Raw genomic sequence first — 22,924 nt, forward strand, 5'->3', positions numbered from 1 at the left:
ATCACAACCTAAACCTTAATGATATCTTGGTAAACTTGCTTTTTGGAAGCTCCTTAGATACATACCAGCAGCAACACTCTAGGATACGCGAAGTGGAATATTCACTTCTTACTTTCTCAACACCAACTGCCATTAAACACTTTGAACGACACTTCTGAAGCCCCCTAACTGAAGGATGTTGTTTAAAGGTCTGTTATTTCACAGGTACAGTTGTTAAAACAACATAAAATCTTGGAAAAGTGAAACTGCCCAAGCAGAGCAATGAGGTGTAGCTGACTGCAGCTAGAATAACTTCAGGTGCAAGACTTGCTTAAGAGTCTTCATCCTTAAGGGTTCTTTAGGGAAAATATGCCAGAACATAAGTGCCTAGTGCTAGTTAAACTGCTTTACTTAAATAAGAACTAATTGCTTAGTAGCATCTTTTAAATATACATGTCCTGACCAAGAAATTGCTCCAAGTTTGCAGTGACTGCTCAAAACACATTCATTACAAAAGATATGTACATTTGTATAAACTTTACAAGTTAGCACCTTATGCACATGAGAAGAAATCAGCTTTTCTTGCGTCTGCTTCTTGTCAGCTCATACCTGCAGGACAAAGACAGCAAGTAGTTAAAGCAGTCACAGCCTTTGAACAGTTTTCAGGGGCACCAGGGAGGAGGAGAGGGGAGCTGCTTTCGTGCCAGTGGGGGCAGGGGAGCTCTGCACTGGCCTCGCACCTCCGTCCTGCGCTGGGAACTCGGCCCCGTCATTTTTCTGCTGCCTGCCCGAGGCCCGGGCTCGAGCCAGGCCCAGGGACCTGCTGGTCCTGGCTTGCTGAGCAGCAGCATCGTGTCCTCGTGGACAGCAGCTCCCACCTACTGCCCTGTGCTCCGGGGCTCCTCCRTGCAAGGAGGAGCACGAGCTCCAGCTGGAGACTGCAGACTGAGTGGGGGGGAGGAAAAAACAGGGTCCTGCTCTTTGCCTCAGGCCAATGCTTAAGGGTTTTGAGCCTGAGCCACGAAGAACAAACAAGCAAAACTGAAGAGCTTATCACAGCARCTTTGGAAAATGCTCTGTAATTATCGTTTTATCATATTTATATGCATTGCTGAACATGCTATTAGTTAAGATCTTCCTCCACCTTACAATTTGTTACAAGTATACTTTAATAAACATAACCCTTTTACATTTATTTCCCAGTGGCTTTTGTTGTACCTTAAAATATGCTAAAGACCGAGAATAATTTGCCATGTGGGCTCTTATTAAGAGACAGTTTCCAAGGGCAAATATTGCCCTAACAACTGAATTAACAACATTTGATAAAACTACCAGATTAGTTCAAGTCAGTCCAGTGTTTGCCTATGCCATATTCTCCAAATTACACAAACCATTTACAATTCCTCCAGCACAAATGCAGAACAAAGCAATTAGGGTTGGAAAGGATGACGATGAAACAAACTTACCATTGTGCAAAGCCTTTGATTAAGTCTTCCTGGGACAGGTCAATCCGCACCTTTAAAAAGCRCATTTTATTTTATATTTTATTTTTCAGCGTACAAGTTTATTGGCAAAGTTAGTGCCCTCCCAGTCAGTCRCACTTTAATTCTAGGGGGCCTGGAGATGAGTTTTGTGCAGCTCCAAAATGCAGGGATGAGCCAGCCCCAGCACTGAAGCTCTTAATAGCACAACTTGGAAGTCTTTCCATCATGAGAAATGAAAAAGAAATGAGGGGAAAACACCACATAAAAGTTCACAGAAAACATGAGTGTTGCTGGACAACTCTGGGTTTTAATCACAGGTCACCCTCARCTTCATGTTTGCACTAACTGAGGGGTTGCCCCAAGGAGCCGTGGAGGATCCCAAAGGCACATTTTTATTTCAGGAATACCCCTTTCCAATGAAACAGTGTGGCTTCTCAATCATGTGAGAGCATTCAAMCCTCTGCAGGGATGTGGTTTGATAAAGAATGAAAATTTGGGAGAAAAAGAAAAAATTCTTTCAGATTCTATTCTATTCTTCTGTTCTATTCAGCATTAGTTACTGAATTGCAGTTCAAGAGTGGGAGAATCTCCCCCCAGATCCTGCTGCCAATGCAGCTGAACTACTGGTCCAAACTTACCCTTCCCAGTTCCTTTCTTTCCAGTGAAATGAAGGGCTTGCTGTTTTTCACTGCGATGTCCAGGGTYCTTTTCTTAACTTCTTCCAAAGATTCAAAAAATTCAAACCTAAAAGTAAAATTTTGAGGGGAGAGAATTAAGGCAGAACCCTAAATGAGGTTAAAACCCTATAGGCCTCGGTGGCTGGAATACACTAATTTTAGCCAAGAAGGACCATAGCTTCATGGTGACCTTTACAGCCCAGATGAGTCACAGCCAGCGTTCAAAGAGGCTGTTCTGTTTACAAACCCTGGAACACTGTTGCCCAACCGCAGCGTGTTTTAATAGGATAAGAAACTGGTTTAGAGGACCGACTTTAATCCACATGTGAACAAAGCCTATTCTCCACGGAGCAGAAAAGCCAATTTAATAATTGCATTTTATTAGCGTTCTAGGCAAACTCTTGCAGGATTCGTGAAAGAGCGTGACATTCTGTTTGCCCTCAGCCTCTGCGCTGTGCCAGGGGGTGAAGGAAATCACGCATCCAGAGGAGATGCCATTTCCTGACAATCTCCCCTTCATGGAAGGGCAGTGTGTTTTCCATGCAGCATCTCTTACTCAGAGGAAATAGCTGAGCTGAAGCACCAGCTTTACAGAGCAGGCTTATACCACATTAAGGGACAACAAGGGGAGCAACCTGTGGCAATTACGCTCTTAATGAGCCTGACTCAGGACTGGCACACATCATTAATATCGAGTCAGGTTTGTCCATGCTAAATCCTTTTGGTTGTGCCTGCCTAAATAGTYTTCCTGCAAGTCAAAGCTGTAAGGCAGGTAACGTGCTTGGGAGCTTAGTGTTGGTGCATGAATTGTGCTTAATTGAGGCCATGCAGGATCTACCAGGGCAAGGGATCCTACTCCTAAAAATGCTGCTTGGGCCTCACTGGAGTCCTTTGTATTTTGSCCTGTGGCTTTGAGCAAGATGTGAGAACCTGCAAGGGGCCAAAGCAGCAGCATGAGCAGAGAAGCAGGTTTAGTAGGTCCGGAAACAGAAAGATGAAGCCTGCAGTGGGCGAGTTCCACACGGGAAGGGGAGCGTGCGGCCCAAGGAGCACCCTGCACCTCCTGGCGCCAGGGAGGAGGGCGAGGAGGGCTCTGCTGAGCAGGGGCAGCGATACCGCACACGGCGCAGCCAGCCCTGATGCCCTGCACAGCTCAGAGCAAGAGCTGCTGCTTCAGAAGGGAGTCCCCATCGTGCAGTCCTCCAGCTGCAAGCCCAAGTCACCCAACAGACACTGCAACTATACCAGCAGCGATTGTAATTAATGATGTCTTACTTTTCATCATACTGGGGGTTCAGAGTCTTTTTCTTAACTGAAGTCTTCCTTCTGCTTGTCCATCTTCTATCTGGAAGCAGGTATATGCGAACATAGGGGTCTACCCCACGATTACAAGAGGGAACTAAGTTTCTGTTAAAAGAAGTACAGTGGTGACAAGCAGGACAACTCTCACCGTGTGACTTGTGACAGGTTGTCACTTAGAATCAGACCCACCCTCCATGAGCAAAATATGTCTATCCATTCCCTTGGGTGCTGGAATGCAAGCAAAAAAATGAGGCTGTGCAGTTCCCAACATTTCCATCACTGGAAGCGTGCCRCTTCCAGGGCTGCTTAAACTAACATTTACRCGAGAGAGGCTCCAGTCCCTTAATCATCTTTGTTGCCCCCGCCGGACCCTCTCTAGATGCTCTCTGGAAAGGTCCTGCAGCCCCAGCGTTACCTGCAGCCGTTGATGAGCACGACGAGGCTCTGCCGCGCGGCCGCGTAGCGCACCGTGAGCTGGATCTCCCCCAGCGGCCCCTCGCTCCCGCTGCAAGACAGGCAGAGCTTTCAGGAGAGCTGTCAGCAAAACGGGCACAGCACTAGCGGCACGGGACAGGGCACGCGCCTCCGGAGCTGCTGAGGCCTCAGCAAACCAACTCTCAGAGCACCATTACTTGTTCCGGCACCGCAAAGCTTCCCTTTAGGAGGCTGCTGGACCACGAAGTGGTCACAGAAACATAACTCCTGTCAGCAGCAGCAGCAGGGGCAGCAGCGCTGTCCTGGGGCAGCTCCGGGTCCCGCGTTACGAGTGGAGTCAGCACGTGCCGCATGGCTCCTCCAAAGGTGCCTGTATTTGCAGAATGGGGCCCTCTCTGTATCTGGCTCAGTGGGTTAACTGAAGTGCTTTGGAGCACCCAAGCAGCGCCTAACAACAGTTAGAAATGAGCCCCTCTTCACAGCTAGAGAACTGGCCAGTCYAGAAGTACTAAAACCAACAGATAAGGCTGGGTTCAATATTTGGGTTGAGGCCTAGTTTGATGCTGTGTAAGCTGAGACAAAGCTGATGTTGCTACTCCCTTCATTAGGGGTTCAGCTATCTCCATGCAGGACCCCTCAAAGCCACGTGAGGGTTTCCCTGCTCCTGGATGGGAGAGGTTTTCTCTGCATCTGCACAKTTAGCCCTGTCCAGGGACAGGCACAACGCACCAACATGGGAAAGCTTCGTTTGCTGCATGACAAGTCTCAAAACTTGCTGGATAAAATACAGTGTCCAAAATATAAAGCAACTAGGTATGGTTATCATGGGCTTAGGTTTTAACGTGATTTCAGGCTTCCATTCACCAGTTTAAAGGGAARCTGGGTGCTAAAGTTGTGAGTGATATGGGATCTGGAAGATAACATAAACTTAATACAACCAAGACCTCAGACTCCAAGGGACTTGGCAGTCTTGAGTCCAACAGGATGAAACAGCCTCCCAGAACCCCAGCCCTCCCAGAGAAGCACAGGTCAGCTGGAAGAACCACCTACTTCTGAAGGTCCAGACTGCTGCTGCTCAGGTCAAAGCAGGAAGAGGGCAGCGAAGCCAGCGAGGCAACGCTGGGCGCAAGCCTCATCTCCTGCACGAGGGGCCGCGCGGGCCTGGCCGCCCCCCGGCTCTGCAGCGGTGCCGCCGGCCGGGCCTCCACGGGCCGCTCACTGCTCATCCCAGCTTCGCTGCCCACGGGCTCCGCCGAGCTGCCCTCGGGCTCCCGGCTCTGCTGCCCCGGCAGGGGCTCGGGCGCCGCGGAGCCGCCGCTCACGGGAGGCGCCGCCGAGGCCTCCGGCTGTGGCGGGGGGACGGGCGCGCGCTGGGTGCCCCGCTCCGCCGCCGGGCGCGCGGGGCCTTGCTGGGAGGCACCGCCGGCCGCCTTCCCCCGCGGTGCATCGGSTTCCTCTACGCTCAAGGCCTGAAAGCAAGAAACGCCGCGTTGGGAACGGACAGTACTGCTGTGCCCGCCTGCTGCGCAGCTCAGTGCCCCAGCTCCGCTCGGCACCAGCACCGCTCTGCGGTGCCAGGAACCTTAGGAACTTTAGGAACCTCGGGGGAYGTTGTCCCCACCGCCACTCCCGCCTCCGCAGGGACCTTTCCGCGCTCTCACCCTTCACCCGTGACACAGAACTGCCTTCCTCCTCTTTCACCCCTCTTCCTTTTCGCCCAGCTACAACTGGGAATTCCCACCGAAGAAGCAGAGCAAATACGGAAAACAACTTACTCGCAACACAAGTTTCATCTTAATGAAGCTGTCCGAACTGGAATGATCCAGCTGGAACCTCTGGTCCAGKGTCAGGTCTGGGTCCTTCAGTAGGTGGGACAGAGACACCACTGAAGTTCCCAGGATGCTATCCCGATCTTTGTCTTTTACCTAGAAAGAATATGTATAATGGTTTTTTTTAATATTATTATATAGCAAACTGGTAAGCACATCACTGGGAGAACAGCAAATAAAGGTACTTTAGACAGAGACCAAAATTTGCTTATTTACTTCAAACATATCAGCATTTTATAAATATAACACATAAGTATACTTGGAGAAAGAAAAAAAAAACAAGCAAAAAACAATCAAACATCTCTAGATATGCAAAGAAGTATCTTTATTAACAAAAAAAATGAGGTCCTAGATCTATTTGAGTTTCCTTACTTGTTCTGGAGAAAATGTCTTCAACTCCAGATGCAGCTGGGATGGCGACTAGCCTACCCTTCTGTGAGGTTTTTATAGTCACAGCTGTTTTAGYCTTTCCAGCCTCCAGCCTTTGGAGCTCAAATCCACTGGTGCAGCCCAGGGAGCAGCCCCAGAGCTGGCTGTGACTGCGGTGTACAGCAGTGAGACACGGGACATCAGGAGCAGGCAGAATGCCAAGGTGGGAAACCAGGACTCCGGCTGAGGACTGCAAAGGCTCCAGTATCTGACTGGAGCATCCAGGGTTTTGCAGCATTCCTGCCTACCCAAAGCCTCATTCACAGTTTGCAGAGAGAAATGTCCCATGGTTTGTACCAAGACATTAATAGTACAGGATCCCTATAGCAAAGGGATGCTGGCATCATCTAAAATAGAATKGCCTGCACAACATGATGTTTCTTCCACCTTTGTGGCAGTATTTCAGACATGGGTCCCACTAAGAGCACACAGAAGTGACCAGCACTGAGATCATGCCCATTGTAAAGGAGGTTTCTCCCAACAAACGCACACTAAGTATTCCCAAGAAAGGCTCTTCTCTCACCTCCACATGCAGGGACTGGGACTGAGCGCTGTGCACAAAGAAGGTGAAAGCCTGGCCCCACGTGGGGTCTTTGTTGAAGCTACAGGTCTGCAACAAGAAGGTCATGGCACAAACATCAGCAACGCTGCGAGCAACGACACCCCCGGGCAGTGCAGGCGGCCGCAGCCACCCTCCTGTTTCACCCAGGCGATGCCGCATCCCGGCCTCTGCAGAGGAGGGAATTCCCTGGGAAGGCGTGTGCAGGAGCCCAGGCTCACTGCATCCCAGCCTGTGCAGAGGAGGGAATTCCCTGGGAAGGCGTGTGCAGGAGCCCAGGCTCACYRCATCCCAGCCTGTGSAGAGGAGGGAATTCCCTGGGAAGGCGTGTGCAGGAGCCCAGGCTCACTGCATCCCAGCCTGTGGAGAGGAGGGAATTCCCTGGGAAGGCATGTGCAGGAACCCAGCCTTGTAGGGTAAGGTCTTAGCAGGGAAGTGCCAAAGGGTGAGTTGGGCTCCGGTGCCAGCCCAGGACGCTGCTGGCTGCAGCAGGGTTGAGCTCCCCACGGCTCCAGGAGCTGGGAAGTGAGACCCAGCCTGGGAAAGGCAGGACATGTGGGGCAGGGAAAAGCCAAGGATCCAGCCCTCTTGCCTGCTTGTGCCCAGGCAGCAGCGTCTGCTCCAGGTTGTCCTGTGCCTACAGGAGCTCAGGGGCCTCTGCGACTGTCACCTGCTCTGCGGGGTCACTTGTGCCTGGCCTGATGTCCCCAAGGGCACCGTGGCATTAGCTGCCCTCCTGGCTGAGAGCACGCAGGGAAAGCTGAAGAGCCAAGCAGCTCACCTTGCTTTTCTGGGTCTTGTTCCCCACGGTGAGCAGGACGAAGGAGGAAGGCTCTCGCTCCGTCCTCTGCCATTTCATACAAGGGGGAGAAAGGCAATTGTTAAGAGGCAATTGTAAATTTATAGGCAGCAATTTCAAATCACCACAGTTACTTGAAGCTCTCTTCTGGACATTATTATCACTAGTTCTTCAGACCCAGTACACCTGAACTAATAGACCATTATGCAGGAAAGATTCCAGCCAYAACCCAGTGTACCCTTACTCTCCACATCAAGTGTTCACATTTAWGCCAAATCTTTATGCATTTTAGATATAAATGGACAAGCAGCTGTTCTCATCACAGTGAGGTGAGGAACTGTGGGAATCTCCAGCATTTCCTGATGCAGAAATGGTTTCCTGGGCTCACAACTCACTGTAAAGCRGCTATAGGCAAGTTGGTGGCACTGATGTAATTTTTTTTTGTTTAAAAGAAATAATACTGAGCCTCCTGCGCCAAGCTCTTCTCTCTCACACTAATGTTACAGTATCAATCTGGCAGGGGGAGGAAAAGATAGAGAGAACCCTTAGGACACCCTTCCCTGCCCCTTCCCCAAAGGATAATAGCATCATGTCAAAGTCATCCATGCAAAGGGGGAGGATTTGGTCCGRTTGTACTGCAAAGAAGTGCACATAGTGAAGTTCAGAATGAAGGAGCATTGAAGGCTGTGCAGATCACCCTGTCTGCATCTCATTTGAACTTTAARGATTGTTTTTAGGTAACAGCCAAGCTCTATCCCACTGCTCAGAGCTGTGGTTTATGCAGCTTGCTCAATGAAACAGGAGAAAGACATTCTCCCCTACACCCACAGCTCAGGTTACAGTGGCAAAATGCAGTATCTGGGGAAAAAAAGCAACCTGAAACAAAGAGGGAAAAGGCGTGAACAGCAGGCAGGCTCCAGAGCTCTGCCAAAAATGGGACAGAGGGAATCACGGGGTCATTCTGCAACAGGGCAGAGTTTGTCCCTCCCCAAGCTAGGCCACGGCTGAGCAGAGGACCAGCCCCTGCAGCAGCAGAAAGAGTAGCAGGACAAAATAAAAATAGGGAACCCCCCCATACACAACCAAATATTTTATTGACGCGTTTCCCCTCTGACCCCGTTGACTTTCRCTAGGGAAAACTTTTATTTAACACCTTGAGCCAGTGCAAAGAGATAACCTCCCTTTAAAAACCGCTAGGTCCAGTGGTTACAACACAGTATAATTCAGCATGTGATTTTGCAGGCATGGAAAGAATATAAATTTTACCTTCATATACTTGTTAGTTTTCAGCTTCTTTGCTCCATATTCACCATTTGAGTATTCAAACTGGTTTTTCTGAATTGATAAAAGAACATTTTAAAATAATTAATTTGTGGGCAGAGAGAGAGAGAGAAAGAAAGGCTAGGCGTGGAGGCTGCTGCATGTGGCTCATACTTACTGGGAGGTTGAACGCGTTCTCCAAGTAGACTATCAGAATTGCCGTGGAAAGACCCTTCTTATCCTGTGAGGACCAGCAAAGAATAAAACAAAGCAAAACACAAGGCAGGCCGGGCCATTCACCAGGGACAAACCAAAGCCAACGCGAATTCAGAAAACACTTCCTGAGAGCCGGGCAGCTCTTCAGCTTTCTCCCAAAACCTGCGACTGAGAGGAGCAGAAGGCAACACACAACAGTGTGGCTCGTTTAGGCAGATCAGCCAGATCCTCAGCTCCATCCCCTGTTTTATTTATTTTGGTGGAACATAAAGGCTTTGGAGCAATGATGGAGAGGTAGCATCTTTGGGAGACAGGCTTGGTCCAAGCAATCATGATAAGCGAATAGGACCCTGCTTGTAGCCATAGTGCTACCAAGCATCACTGCTGGGTATTTATGACTAGCTGGGACAGACAGATGCATGGGGACTATGCAGAGTGTAGAGAAAAAGGGAAAGGAAGAAATAGGGAAGGGAACTGTGTGAGGCCACTCTGTCACAGCAGCAACTCAAAGAAAGCAAGTATTTAAGTAGAAAGAGTTGCCAGATTTTAGTTACTCCTGGATTACCAAGTGACATGGGACAAGCACACACCTTCCTCTTTAGGAAGGGCCTTCTCATCCTCAATTATAATTAAATGAATAAAATAAACCCATCACCCCTAAAACCTCACAAATAAAACTTGGCCAAAACAAAACAATCAATAAAATATCTCCAAAAACACCCCACAAGGAGTTTACCCCAGGTTTCTAGTTTCACGCGTCTTGATGGCTGTGCAGGCTGTACCTGAATGCCTGAAGTAGATTTACTCACCTCATGTAGCTTTTCTTGGTCATTTACTAACGAAAGCCACTCCAGCTTCAAATGCAAGTGTCCACTTGTTGTCTTACTTAAGGGAAACCACTAAATAGAGACAGCAAAGAATAACAGAAGTGACACCTGTGAGGCAGGATAATTCTAAAATCTACATATGCTGCAATCACTAGGAGTTATGTGTACAACAGACAACACGTGGACTGCATTTTGCATTCCTCTGTTTGAATTCTGGACACTTAGACTGTACCAGGTTCACCTACTTGGGAATCACAAGCCAAGAATTCCAAAAATAAGACACTCATATATATGCAATACACATGGATATTTGGACTCTAGCAGAGGACTGGGCTGCAGGATCAGTCACAGTAAGAACAAGTCATTGCTTCCCTCAGCAAATCAAATGCTTTGCTAAAAATTATCCATAATCTTGCAGAAACAATTGGTAAATAGGGTGCATGTGGCACCAAGGCAAGATACCCTCACTCTGGCTCACCATAACCTGAGTTTACCTGTCTGAGTTTATCAGCTTGCTTGCAAGACCAGCTGCACTAGTTACTTCAAGTTTTTTTGAGCAAAAGTAATTAGATTTCTTTCTTCCTGAGAAAATAACACAGTTCAAGGAACACGTAAGGAAGCTCCAAGCATGCAWAACACTGCAGTGATAGAGAGTGGGAATATGTGTCAGCAGGCACCACAACCCTGCTTAGAAATACACGGTGACCTTTACCTCATCCACAGTTCTGTCATTCATGACATCCACCAGGCTTATAAACAAGCTGAAAAAAAAAAAAAAAAACAAAAAAAACAAAAAAAAAACAAAAAAAAACCAAAATAAACAAACAAACAAACCCACCATTTCAGCCTTTATTTAGGCACACAGCTGATTAGTAGGTTATATGTATATAATATGTGTATATATATATAAAAGAAAACTCTTCTAAATAATATGAGTTACAAGCATCACCTGTGGATATACACACTGCAACACATTGACACAGTCCTCCTCCCCTTCTAAGTGCTTTCAAATGTCCCATTGGGTACATTTCCACCACTTCCAACAGCTTCCTAAGGTTCCCCAGTGGTGTCAGGGCTTATCCTCTACCACAGTCAGAGCTGTTTGCAGTAGGATCTAATAACACTTGGCGCTCTGGATGTAAATGTTTGAACAAAGGGCACAGCTTCCTTCCACACTAACTTTCATGTATGAATAACCTGGATCTCCTGTTTCAGAAACTACTGGCTCTTGTGCAAGTGTTGGGTTCTTTTCTTCACTTACTTGTGTTTTTGGTTTAAGTCAAGAAAATACAAAGACAACTGTTCTKAAACAGCAGGACCTGACATTCTGGAAGCAGCTCATGGCCCTCTCTGTGCTCTCCCATGTGCTACTGCCTAGAACACTGGGGATGCTGCTCCACTCACAGGAGAGCCACAACTCCCCTCCTGTTACCTGCTGAGGGCAGTTTCCAGGCTGCCAGTCACCTGGGACTTTGTGCATTTTCTGGGAGAAYGAAGAGACGGTGTCAAACGTTGCTAGAGGGAACCTCTCTGTTAGAAAACTGCACCAAGAGGATCAGAGCAGTAAGAAAACATCCCAGTCAGGCTGCGCTCAATTAGGACTGACTACCAGGAGGAGAAAGGATCTAATCCTCAGAATGAATTTCTCAAATTTACTGAACAAACATGTCTGAAAACTACCCCTTTTTCTGAAGAATGAATAAAAGTCATACAAATTTACCTGCCCATAAAGTCATCTTTATCTGGATCTTCATCATACAAGTCCACTTCTAAATCCTGACCAGGTACTTCATGAACCACAAACTGGAGTGAAAAAGAAGTACTGATTTACAATAACAACAAGCATTCACACAGATTCTCAGCACGTGTTGTGYACAGGGACATTACACTTCACAGCTGTGACACATAAGGACACTCCCTGCTGCTTCATGGCTAATCTTAGAACAAKGCAACTGGTTACAGATGAAAATAATTCCAAACCAGTTGGCGTTTGAATTGTAAGCTGAACTCCTCAAATGGGGATCCCTAATAMGGGTTTACAAAACCAGAAAAACCTAAACGCTTCCAATACAGACAGGAATTGKTTTTTGAGCAGACTTCAGCTGCATAGACTGCTGCACTGATTAATACTTAAGCTCTGTGTGTCCCCCGAAAACCCACACATGTAAATCAGATCAAACTGAGCACTGTGCCACAGCTGCAAAGCAAATCTGAACCTGTTCAAGAAGCAGAACTGACTGATCAGTCAGGTACAGGGAAGTCCACAGGAGAGCTGTGAGAAAGGTCGTGACATTCAGTACCTCAAACGTCTCGTTCCAAAGTGGGTTGAGGTCTCGGGACACCGTCTTGCTTCGATGCTGCACGGTGCCAACTCGAAGAAGGGCGTATGGGTCAGACTTGCCCCTGATGGCACCGAGGAAACTGTCCTTCTGCACAAGGTTTTCAGCTTCCAGCAGATGCACTCTTACTACTCCCTGGGTAGAAGCGGGTGAAAAACTGCCCATGAAAATGTGATCTTTGGGTAATTACAATATGCTGCTTCCTAAAACTAGTAATTATAGGCAGAAGGGGCGGTCAGCATGACAGGTTTACAAAGGCTGGCTTTTTGATGCAGAGTCTTTCAGATGGCAGAACTGTAAGACAATTACTTTTTCCTCCATTTACTTAGAAAAATTGCCTAAATGAATACAAAATTCAATCTAGATAATTGGGCAGAAAGTGCTCTTCAATTTTATTTTAAAACCAGAAACATGTATATACACACACATACACACACACASAGAGGATGACAACCACAGTCAAATCCTGTGTGGAATCCAGCCACATTCCCACAAACTGAAAGAGGAACTAAGGATCCACTTGTAGGTTTCCATTTTATTGCAGAATGGCCATTCAATTTTAATTTGGTGAGGTAAGTTTACAAGGCAGAGCATCCTTCTCTAATTCACTTATATTTGCCCCATCAGCAAGTATATTAGTGCCTACACTTCAGGGACACGGGAGGTTGGAGATTTGGGTGTGTCAAACAGGAGGTTAAGGGCTTATTTTTTCCTCTTAAATATATTATTTAATGAAAAGATCTTACCCTCTGACCTTCCTTCTTACACACTTTCACAGCATTAGAAATCTAAGTAGACGAACACTTCTTGCTCATGTAATTACTTTCTCCAGCTGAAGATCCTGTGTTGTTACATCCTCAAATCAGACTGATGGTTTCAGTTGGTAAATGGAGCTTAGTATGTTTAAACTGACTTCTTCCACCACATACAGAGGATAGGACCCCTCCATCCTCACCCAAACAAAGAACTACCCAGTATTTCCTATACTAGATATTTACCTATAGGTAATATTTGAGATATTACCCATACAARGCCTGAAATCCATGTGGAAACAGCTGCTGAGAATGGAATGTGCGGGACCCTGACACTGATCGTTGCTTACCCCTCTCAGGAAACACACGCTCGAGAGGTGTACCAGGCTCACTGCAAAAACTCACATATGGGACAGGGAACCTCAGGAGGGCAATGTTCATGTTCTTCTTCAGAGGCACCGTGACTCTGTTTGGTAGAACCAGCCGTGAGGCAATGAAGTCCTGAATTATTGAGTCCGACATTACACTGCAGGGAGAAAAAACCAAAACAGCCTACCTAAACCTCTACAGTCCACCACAATTACAGTTAGAACGGAAAAATGCGGCACAGCGAGAGGAAGAGGCTCTGCAGAACCTGTGGTCCTACCCTCCCCAGCAGTTTCTTGGACTAAGACTGTGCAATGACATTGTCATAGCTGACACTGGTTTCACCCAGACACAAGGAAAGGCTTCTCCTAGTCTAAATGTAAAACCAAGTTGAAATCCTTGGTCAGGTAGATGAATTTCCTGTCAAAATTGCCCAACAGGAAAGCCAGATTGTCCCTCTCTGCAGACTTAGGCCCAACTCTATGTAGCTTATAAATGAGAACAGATGACTGGATCCAGTTTCTTTGCTCCCAGGTAAGCCAGGCTCCTTTGGAAGGAAGAACTGTTGTCCAACCTGTATTTCAGCCTATTCAGTCAGGCATGTCTTTGCTCATGGCTTATGTGCAGCGCTGAACAAGCAAGGGTTTCTACCTTCAAATCACTGTGGGAGAAMCAGGGAGAAAAGATTCAGGACACCAAATTTACACTTAATTATATGAGTGGCTGTAGGTTGAACACCTACATAGTTTCTCCTTGGGAGGATTAAGGAAAGCTGCATTAGAAAAGAGAACAGATTAATTTCTCTGATAAAAACAGGAGCTCTCAGGGCAAACTGCAAGGCAAAACACTGCTCTTCAAATTAAGAAAAAGAAGTTCCTCTCACTTGGCATCAAAGGTCTGCAGAAACCCTTTACTGMACTTCGTTCCCTAAGTTGTCACTTAGGGCAGGAAACTATTTCCTGTGCATCTGCAAAGCACAAGCTGCAGCAGAGGAGAGGGCAGCAGAAGTGTCTGGGYTTGCTTTTGAAAGGATAGAGGTACTGACTAAGTCCCTAGGTCCACTCTCATGTGACAAAATTTCCTCCTTGCTCTGACWAGCAAGGGAAGAAGCAACCCTCCAATCTGGAGAAACAGTTTGACGACCTAAAAGAGTGAAAACCCCTGAGATTTCATTCTTGCTGTGCCAGTTTCAAGTATGAGACCAACTGAAGAGGCATTGGGGGAGAAATAGGTTTTCTGATTAGTGAAAGGTACAGTGAAGTAGATTAGGAAAAAAGAGAAGGATTTTTTTTTTTTTAATTTCAAATCTGTTGGAGTTTTCTATATCACGGATTGTACTTCTGTGTRACAAGAGAGCACTGCAAGTCTGGGTATGTTCCTGTTTTCATTTTAAGGCAAATAAGCACAAGCACTGACTGCTAATCACCTAGATCTGCCACTCTAAGTGGCTGGCACATGGGAAAGGCTCATATTTCAGATTAGACACCATTGTCATTTTAGTAATTTACTGTTTCCATCATAAATCCCAAGAAGCAAGTTTGTTTGAACATAAAAGGCTTCTTTTTTCATATTTTGCAAGCTCCACAACCACATATGTTGGAGTGCTTATCAATGTAACACCTTCTACGGGTCTCTCTTCAGAATAAGAAAGAGAATTCTCTTGAGAATAAGAAAGCTGGCCCACCTTCTGAATGATTTTAAAAAGTAACAAAATGAAGCAAACCACTCACTTAATCCCTGGGACATCCAGGAGATTGCTCACGCCAGTCCAGTTCATTTCCAAGTGCTAAAAAGTAGAAGAGAAAAAAAACATAGAAGAAGTAAAATTAATTTCAGGACAAATGTGGAATTTAAGGGGAAAGCAAATGCTTCTAAAACAAAGCCGTCTATTAAAAAAAAACCTGCAACAGTGAATGTATGCCTTTACACACTTAACTAACTTCTGATAATAATTTCCTTATCTATTTTACCTGCCATACTTGAAATGACGGTTTCACTGGATTTATCCTGCAAGCAGAGGGGAACGTGGTATCCAGCCCCAAGCAGGGGGCATTGCCAGATGCCTCGGGAGCCTCTCTGGTAAACCCAGCAACTCTGCCTACCTTTGAGGTTGTTTCCTCACCCTTTCACTTGGGTTTGACTCATGCCCTGGGGCAGGAGGATTTACAAACAACATCCAACTTCAGGAGATGTCTATTTCTATTCACCCAATAAACAAAACAGGTTTTCATGTGCTGAGATAGTGCTACTGTATATTAATATGCACTCAAAAAAACCACATCCAGTATCAAAACTGTAAGACTTCCATGAGCTCTAGCATATAAGCAAGCAAAGAATCCTGTAGCTGGTTCTTATAGGGCAAGAAGGTTTCTCATACTTCATTAAATTGAACTCAACTAAGAGGTATATGTAAACTTAAATAAGCAAGCTTTCAAAGCATGAATGGACACAARGATGGGTGCATTTAAAACCCATGTGAGTATTTGCCAGGATCCTTGCAGTAAGTGCCTACAAAAGTGCTGCCTGTTGTGACCATCATAACATCCACCATTCTTACCCTAAAGCAAGTAACTTCTTATGGCAGTTGCAAGAGAACAGGGCAAATTCAGTCCCTTCCAAGAAGAGCATTTAACAGTCAGTAATTTGCTAATCCAAGAGCTGCCTCATGAGCATGGTTAGGTGAGTGGTGATGGCCTGACTGTGCCTTGCACTGAAGACCAGTCAATGCACTAAGGCAGCCAAGAAGTGGGAGGGCTGCAGGACTGCAGTTGGAAAGTGACTCACCGGTCTGTGCATGAAAAACAACGTCACTGCTCCAATAAAAGGTGCATCGTTGAGGAGAGGTTCCAGTATCACTCGCAAGGTCCCATTCAACTGCAAGGAGAGCAGACCAAGGAAAACTGACTATGAAACTCTCAGGGGATCCCGGGGCACTATAAGGTTAAGCCTGGTGTATACACTGTGCTGAACCCCAACTTCTGCTCGGCAGAAGCTACGTGTGACTAGTGCTGGAGGGAGCCCTTGGGTTCTGGCACCCTAAGTGATACCCTAAAGGACACAGGGAAAACAAACTCCCCAAACACGTCCCATCTCCTCAGCACTAGAATCCCACAGCTGCTCTTAAGCCAAACAACACATGTAGTTTCAAAGCAGTGAGATTTCTAGACATTTTTGTCATTTTTAAATAATTTTACTTAGAATTTGATAACAACAATAACCCCTTCCCTCCTCCCCCAGCACTGCAAGCCCGCTGCCACTCAGCCCGTGGATGAGCGCCATCCTGTCACTGCTTTTGTGATCTAACTTYCCTCAACGTTGTAAGAACAGGTTATAAGAACAACCTAAGACCTTTTATGAAGATTCCAACATAATGGGCTCTCAGGAGCATGCAGCTCCTGTGAACTCRTGGGACAAGAGCTGGCTCACACATGCTGGGGTCTCTAGCACTGGGCCTATTTAACAGCCACCTTAAGAAGCTTAAAAGTGGCAGTTAGGGGCTGTCCAAGAAAGGCATCATTTTCCCAGCCAAAACACAAGGACATTCAGTGATTTGCCCCAAATTAGTCAGCCTGTGGTTTCCTAGTCAATCCTAAAGTCTCCATTGGGACATTGCCCTAAAAGGGCAGCTTGAGCATCACACTCACCTGCACACCTTTCACTCCGAGCTTAATCTTCGATATGTCCATGTGAATCTCACAATCCCCTATGTAACTGAAAGAAAGTTCTCACATTATTCCAGTTTGCAATCGTCTGAGGAGCAAATTTGTATAGAAAATAAAGGAGATGAGTTTAAAGACTGACAGATTCCAGCTGCATTTCAAGGTTGATTTCCCATTCTTAAGATTGGAAGGATTGATTGGAGAAGGGTTGCTCTTAGGAAGGGATTGAGGGGCTCACTGGGAATTCAGGGTCACGGCAATCGTTCTTTTTCTCCCCTCTGCCACAAGCCCCAATGCCATGAAAAAGAAACCAGCATCCCAACTTCTGAGCTGATGCAGAGCCCTCCTGCTGTCATGTTTAGGACTCTATGTGTTACGGTTCATCCCTGTCAACAAGCAAACAGGCCAGAAGAACAAAGTCAACACTAAAAATAACCTGTTTCCTTGAGGCTGAGGTAAAGGACAGTGATTTAGATCAGATTTTGGTCAGTTGCCATGGAGAACATCAGGCTTTAAACAAAATGAAAGCCAAGGATGGTACTTCTTGCCATTTGGAAACCATTTGAGAGTTTGATAAAAGTTCTGATGCAAAAACCAACCAGTGACTCCCCTAAGAGCTGAATCCAGCAGCTTGGTTGATGCCTCTGGCAGAAAACAGTCCAAGGACTCCTAGGTTTCCTTTCAGTCCTTGGAGAAACAGCTCTCTCTGTGTCTCTGTGTGTGTCTGCGGACACAGACACACAAATTAGCAGTRGGTAAAGCAGGGTGTACAGGTACCACAGTGCATGGAGCAAATGTGCTGTGCTCACCTGTGTGCACTTCCACCCCATGATCAAAGAAAAGGAACCTTTTCTTTGCTGTGGCCACATGTGTATATGGACTGTAGTTCCCACTAATTTCACCCTTTAATTTATACACAAACAGATTATTTCTCCCCACAAAAATGCAGTGCAAAGAATGTGTAACCTTGTGCAGTCTCCATTTCTGCAAGCAAAGTTTCCAAGCTTATTAACAGAGAGTCAGTTAGTAGAATCTAAGAAATTCATAATATACAAATTAAACCCTTTAATGGTAGAGCATTCTAATTTTTTTAAATAACCAGCCTCACAGGGCACACWAAAATTAACACAATCCTCCTTATAATAAATGTGGAAATAATTATATGACTTGCTTAATCTCTACAATTTTAACATTATCTTACAGTCCATTACACTGTCTGCTAATGAAGCTTTGTCGCAACAGTCTAAATAAGAAGCCAAAACGAGCCCCTTAATTTGTATGAACCCAGGAGAATTTAATTTGCCTGTTGCCAGTGTCCAACACGCAGCAATTACAACTTCCAGCGTTGCCATTTACAATCCTTATGCCTTTCCACACACTCGAAAGCTCTTCCCACCCCATCYTGGATGTCTGTCTTCTCTAGCAAGTCCCACACGAGGCTGTTTTGAACCGTGGCTATTACAGCAGGCCCCAGGCCACGCCAGGTGCTCTCCCTTCCTCAGTTTTACTTCTCRTTTCAAGGCCGAGCTGCTCACTGCTTTCATCTGCCTCCTCTGCTCAGCTCATCCTTTCCATCCCAGCAGAAAYGCTCCTGAGAAACCAGACCCCTCTGCCCTTCACCTCCACTTGGGAAGCAAGTGCTGCTGCTCTGCTCGAGATTGCTTGGACAAGCTTCCCAAACCCTTCTGTTTCTTGGGAACACCTCCAAACTCAGTTCATGCAAACCCACCAAGGCTCACAGTGTTGCTGCAAACTACTGTGGATTATTTCTCCAGTCTGCACTGGGTGACGGTGACTATCCACAAAGATTTGCTAATTTGCTGGTTAGGAAGTTCAGAGCTTCTTCTGAAAATGGAGTAAATGGAAAYGCTGATAAATTTTTAGTTGAATATATCCCTCCAAGATATCTCGTGCATTACCAATGCCATAAAAGAGCAAGTGGAAAAGAAAATATTATAAGAGTAATGAATTAGATGAATGAAATCAGAAGTARTTGAATTCCAAGCCATCCCTTTGGGGATGTAATAGGGCTTTCAAACACTTTGAGCTCTCATGATTATGGAGCAGGAATCACAGAGTCCCACKGCAGCTCTGGCAGTTAAAGGATTAATGGCAAGCCAGGCAACTCTGGGAGGTCAAGCGGCTGCACTAAAGGAGCTCCTTTTGTTTTGAAAACTGCATTTTTGGGGAGCATTTCTGGGATGCTTTGATATTCATTCACTCGGTGGACTCAACTGTCAGCTCCCTAGCTCAGCAGACAGATTCTTGATTTAGGCCCAGGGCCAAATGTTTGTAAATGCCAGAGCTCTCCCAGTTTATTTCAACAGACCTGCTGAGATCTCATCTTTAATTTAGCCCTTGGGAAGCTCTGGTACTTCCCTGTTTGTCACTTGAAAGCTGTAGATCAGGAGCACTTCTGTGCGGGAGTGGACATGTGAGCAGGACAGAGAGATGACAGGAYTTTCAGACAGACAAATGGCTCAAATCTGTACAGAAGACCGGTGGGCAAGCAGAGATTGTCTCAACACTTCTTCTTGGTCCTACAAGCCATGATAAAATTTACACCAGCTTAATTTGCAACAATTGGGTGCATCATCTCAGGGTAAAAGATTTTGGAAGAAAATTCATGGACTCCTTTCTTTGTCCCCCACTCAAAGCCTCGATTCTCCTGTCAAGGATCCCAGGACAGTCAGGTTCTAACGAGACACTGCTTTACATACCCATTCCCAATGCCCTGATGCTGTGGACACATAGGCTGTTATTAACAGATTTAATTAAAGCACCTCCTCACTTTGCTTCTGGTAACTCCACGTGATACCCGACCTAATGTACCACTGACTTCGCTGACAGCTGTTGCCCACACAAATGAGGAACCTCTAAGTGCCTTTTCTCATGGCTCCCAAGCAAAGTTGCTCCCAACTGAGCTGTTGTATCACAAATCTAAAAGTGGAAAGGACACCTCCTGCCACCCACATRGGCCTCCTCCTGCCCATGTTGGCCTCCTCCTGCCCTCACGGGCCTCCTCCAAGCGGTTCCTCTCCTCAGCAGCGTCTGCAATAGCTCACATGGGGTCTGCTGAGACAGAAATGCTTCCATCGCCACAGGGCCCAAATGGAGACACCGTCTTTCCCAGCTGCATGAAAACCTCCGTCACCCTGCTGGGTTATTTTGAATTTAACAGAGGTAGCCATAAATAACTATTGGAAGGAGATGCACGCTTCATGTGACGGGACAGTGTATTCAAAATGGGACTTTCTCTCCCCACAAAAACGGAATTTGCCCATGTCTTCGGTTAAAGAAAGGAAGAAGAGCCCCAAATTCTTTTGGCACCTTGGAGAAAAGCAGGTAAAGGCCCGGCCCTGGTTGCCCATGGGCTCCTCCTTGCAGCCCCTGTATGACCTGGCTCCCCTATGAACCCTGTGCCCACCAACCAGTGTGGGAGGAGCGGGGCCCTGAGCACAGCCTGGGATAAGAGCTCCCCGCCCAAGGGACAGGCCAGGCTGGACACCCCTGGCTCCGCACACAAAACCCTTGGCTTATCGGATGATGGTTCAGGCAAAGCTACTGCCAGAAGGAGGGGCAGAAACAAGGGGCCGGTTTGGAGATGCTGAAGGGTCTGCTGGAGGGATGGGAAGGAGGAGGTGGGGGAGCCCCCTCTTTTAAGCAGCTGCTTATTAAAAGAGAGCAGAAATGAGGACTTGGGAGAAGCAGGCAGGAGCAGCAACTTAACAGAGAGCAGCAGCAACCTCCTGAAGAGCCTTCAGACAGGGAGGCCCTCCATCTCCACGTGGAAAAGCCGGAGTGATCTGCCATTTGCCAAAGGCCCTAAATCTGACTCCACTATTACCACGGGTGCTCCAGTGCTTGCCCTGGAGCACAACAGGCTGTGGCTTCAGAGCAGCCCCATGCTGTTGTGCAGGGAGCACTGGTGCCCACGCAGCTCCGAGCAGCTCTGTGTCGTGGCCAAAGTCATCCCATAATTTCACACTATTTCTTTTCCTGGCACTGCTGTCAAGAAAAGTCTCCCACCAYACTTGGAGAGCTACAAGAGCACGCAAGTGGTAATTCCCCAGTAATTTCATTCTCCAGGCTAAGCCAGAAGAGAGTTCAGCTCTGCAGTGCTGCTGATGTTGACAAAACACACAACAAGCTCATTCAAACCAGCCTGGAAGGTATCAAATGTTTTATCTAATTTTCTTGTTGCTAATAGAGCTTAAGGCAGTTTTTCTGCGGAAAGAGCAGCTGCAATGAACARAAAAGCAAATATGTTGGGTGACACATGGAACAAGTAATGACTAAAACAAGATCAGTCTAGGGGAAGAAACTACATAAATAAATGGTGCAACTAGTCCTGGAAAAACTGGAGTAGTTGGACTGAAGAGGAACCCTAGAAGGGCAACACACAGAGTTATCAGAGCAAGAAATACTGTCCCTACTGCAGTGGGAGGTCAGAGCCGAGGGAAAATACTCTGATATCCAACAACTCAGAGACAGCTGCCAGGTGGGCAATGAATTAAGAACCATGTATACAATCAATAATGTTATGTTACCATATCTGCAGGTCCAGAGTAACTTGTCTTCTATCAATTTCTTTGGTGTAGACTTTTATTCCGTTGATTCTAGGGCACTGCAGTAAAGACAGACAAGATACAGCACAGTTGATATCTTCAAAGTCACAGCCAATTGAAGAGTCTTACCCTCCTCATGCAATCCAAGTACATACACTTGTGTTAAAGTGCACAACCTGCATGACTGCAGATAAACTAAGAGAAAACTGCACAAGTTTGTCCCTTAAAGATGCAGTTTGAACAGCCTTGGCAGTTCAAAGATACAGGGCTAGCTGCAAGCAGCTCATGCTGCAAAGAAGCCTAACGAAGCATCAAAAGCTCCTGCCACAAAAGCAGAGCACCAAGGAATGCTGATAAGTGCCCCATTTTCCATCCCCGTCCCTTTGTATTGGCAGCCAGTGGGAAGGGATCTCTGCCTCCTACAGCATCCTTCTTTCATGGAGAAGATGCTCAGGTGAGCAGCAGGAGGAACAGCAGAGGCAGCAGTGCCCTACCAATACCATTCTCTTAAATACTTAGTGCTGTTGAGGAGCTGAGTCTTAGAACCCCATCAAAACGCTCTCCCCTTCGTGTCCCAGCTTTTCAGAAGGTCTGAGCTGTAAGTGCTGCAAAGGATCCATGCTACCTTCTCGCCAAAGTTGATCTTGGTGAAGGTGCACGTTTTCAGATGCACGTGCTTTGCTCTGATTTTCGGTTCAAGAACTTCTTTAAAGGTTTTCTCCATAATTGTTGTGAAGTATGGCCATGCCTGTATCAGGACCTACGGAACAGCGAAAGCAAAATTATCCTGAATATTCTTTGCACAAGATACCTTTGACTGTAAGACAGACACATCACAGAACACCTATAACTGTCTCTCCTTTTAAAATAGCAAGTCACATTTCAGACCTGAAGTCACTCCTCAGGAAGGATCCATTCCTGTTCCTCAGGAGAGGAATTTGCTTTAGGAACTGAGAAGTAAGTGTTAACATCAGGGAATTTGCTGCTTCAAAGTGCAGCAGCTCAGCTGGCAAAGCCCAGGGTTAAAGTTTCTAAAGTGCTGAAGCTGCTAATTACTGAGAAGTGTTGGAAAGCTCCCTGGAGTTAGATTTATTTAGAGAGGAGTGAAGGAAACTTTTACATCAAAAAGRAAGTCTGCTTAAGAAAAAGAACAAGCATAATGGTTGCAGGATGCTAATTTGCCAGATCAGACGTTTTTCTTTGAATTCCCACAGTTCCAGTGAGAGCCCAGGTAAACCTGCAGATGGCAGAACTAGCTCAAGAGCTTATATATTTAATTTTATACTTATACACGCATACATACACACACACATATGTATATGCACATACATATCTCAGAATGAAGTGTCATATTCATCCTCTCATTCTACAACAGATCTTTGGTTGTTTTGTTTTGTTTTTCTCAGTAAGAAGGAACAAGCTGGTGATATCAGTTCTGTCTGAA

The 22,924-nt window shown here is 46.3% G+C and overlaps 1 protein-coding gene across 1 annotated transcript; it reads right to left on the reverse strand.

The window, feature by feature from the left end:
* Nucleotides 1-512: 512 nt before the first annotated feature.
* Nucleotides 513-22,227, reverse strand: ESYT3 (extended synaptotagmin 3). Its single transcript, XM_026037031.1, has 21 exons — nucleotides 22,106-22,227; nucleotides 21,463-21,539; nucleotides 16,898-16,964; nucleotides 16,038-16,127; nucleotides 14,984-15,039; nucleotides 13,293-13,413; nucleotides 12,097-12,270; nucleotides 11,517-11,599; nucleotides 10,509-10,557; nucleotides 9,779-9,868; nucleotides 8,932-8,994; nucleotides 8,760-8,828; nucleotides 7,476-7,541; nucleotides 6,659-6,745; nucleotides 5,653-5,802; nucleotides 4,928-5,346; nucleotides 3,858-3,947; nucleotides 3,416-3,547; nucleotides 2,102-2,207; nucleotides 1,446-1,495; nucleotides 513-588 (listed from the first exon to the last, which is right to left on the reverse strand). The coding sequence occupies exons 1-21, from the start codon at nucleotides 22,202-22,204 to the stop codon at nucleotides 552-554; spliced, it is 2,175 nt and encodes a 724-aa protein (XP_025892816.1). The 5' UTR covers nucleotides 22,205-22,227; the 3' UTR covers nucleotides 513-551.
* Between the last annotated feature and the right edge of the window lie 697 nt (nucleotides 22,228-22,924).

This window comes from Nothoprocta perdicaria, unplaced genomic scaffold (assembly GCF_003342845.1).
Source record: "Nothoprocta perdicaria isolate Ctin4 unplaced genomic scaffold, notPer1 scaffold_0, whole genome shotgun sequence".
NCBI classification, from domain to species: domain Eukaryota; kingdom Metazoa; phylum Chordata; class Aves; order Tinamiformes; family Tinamidae; genus Nothoprocta; species Nothoprocta perdicaria.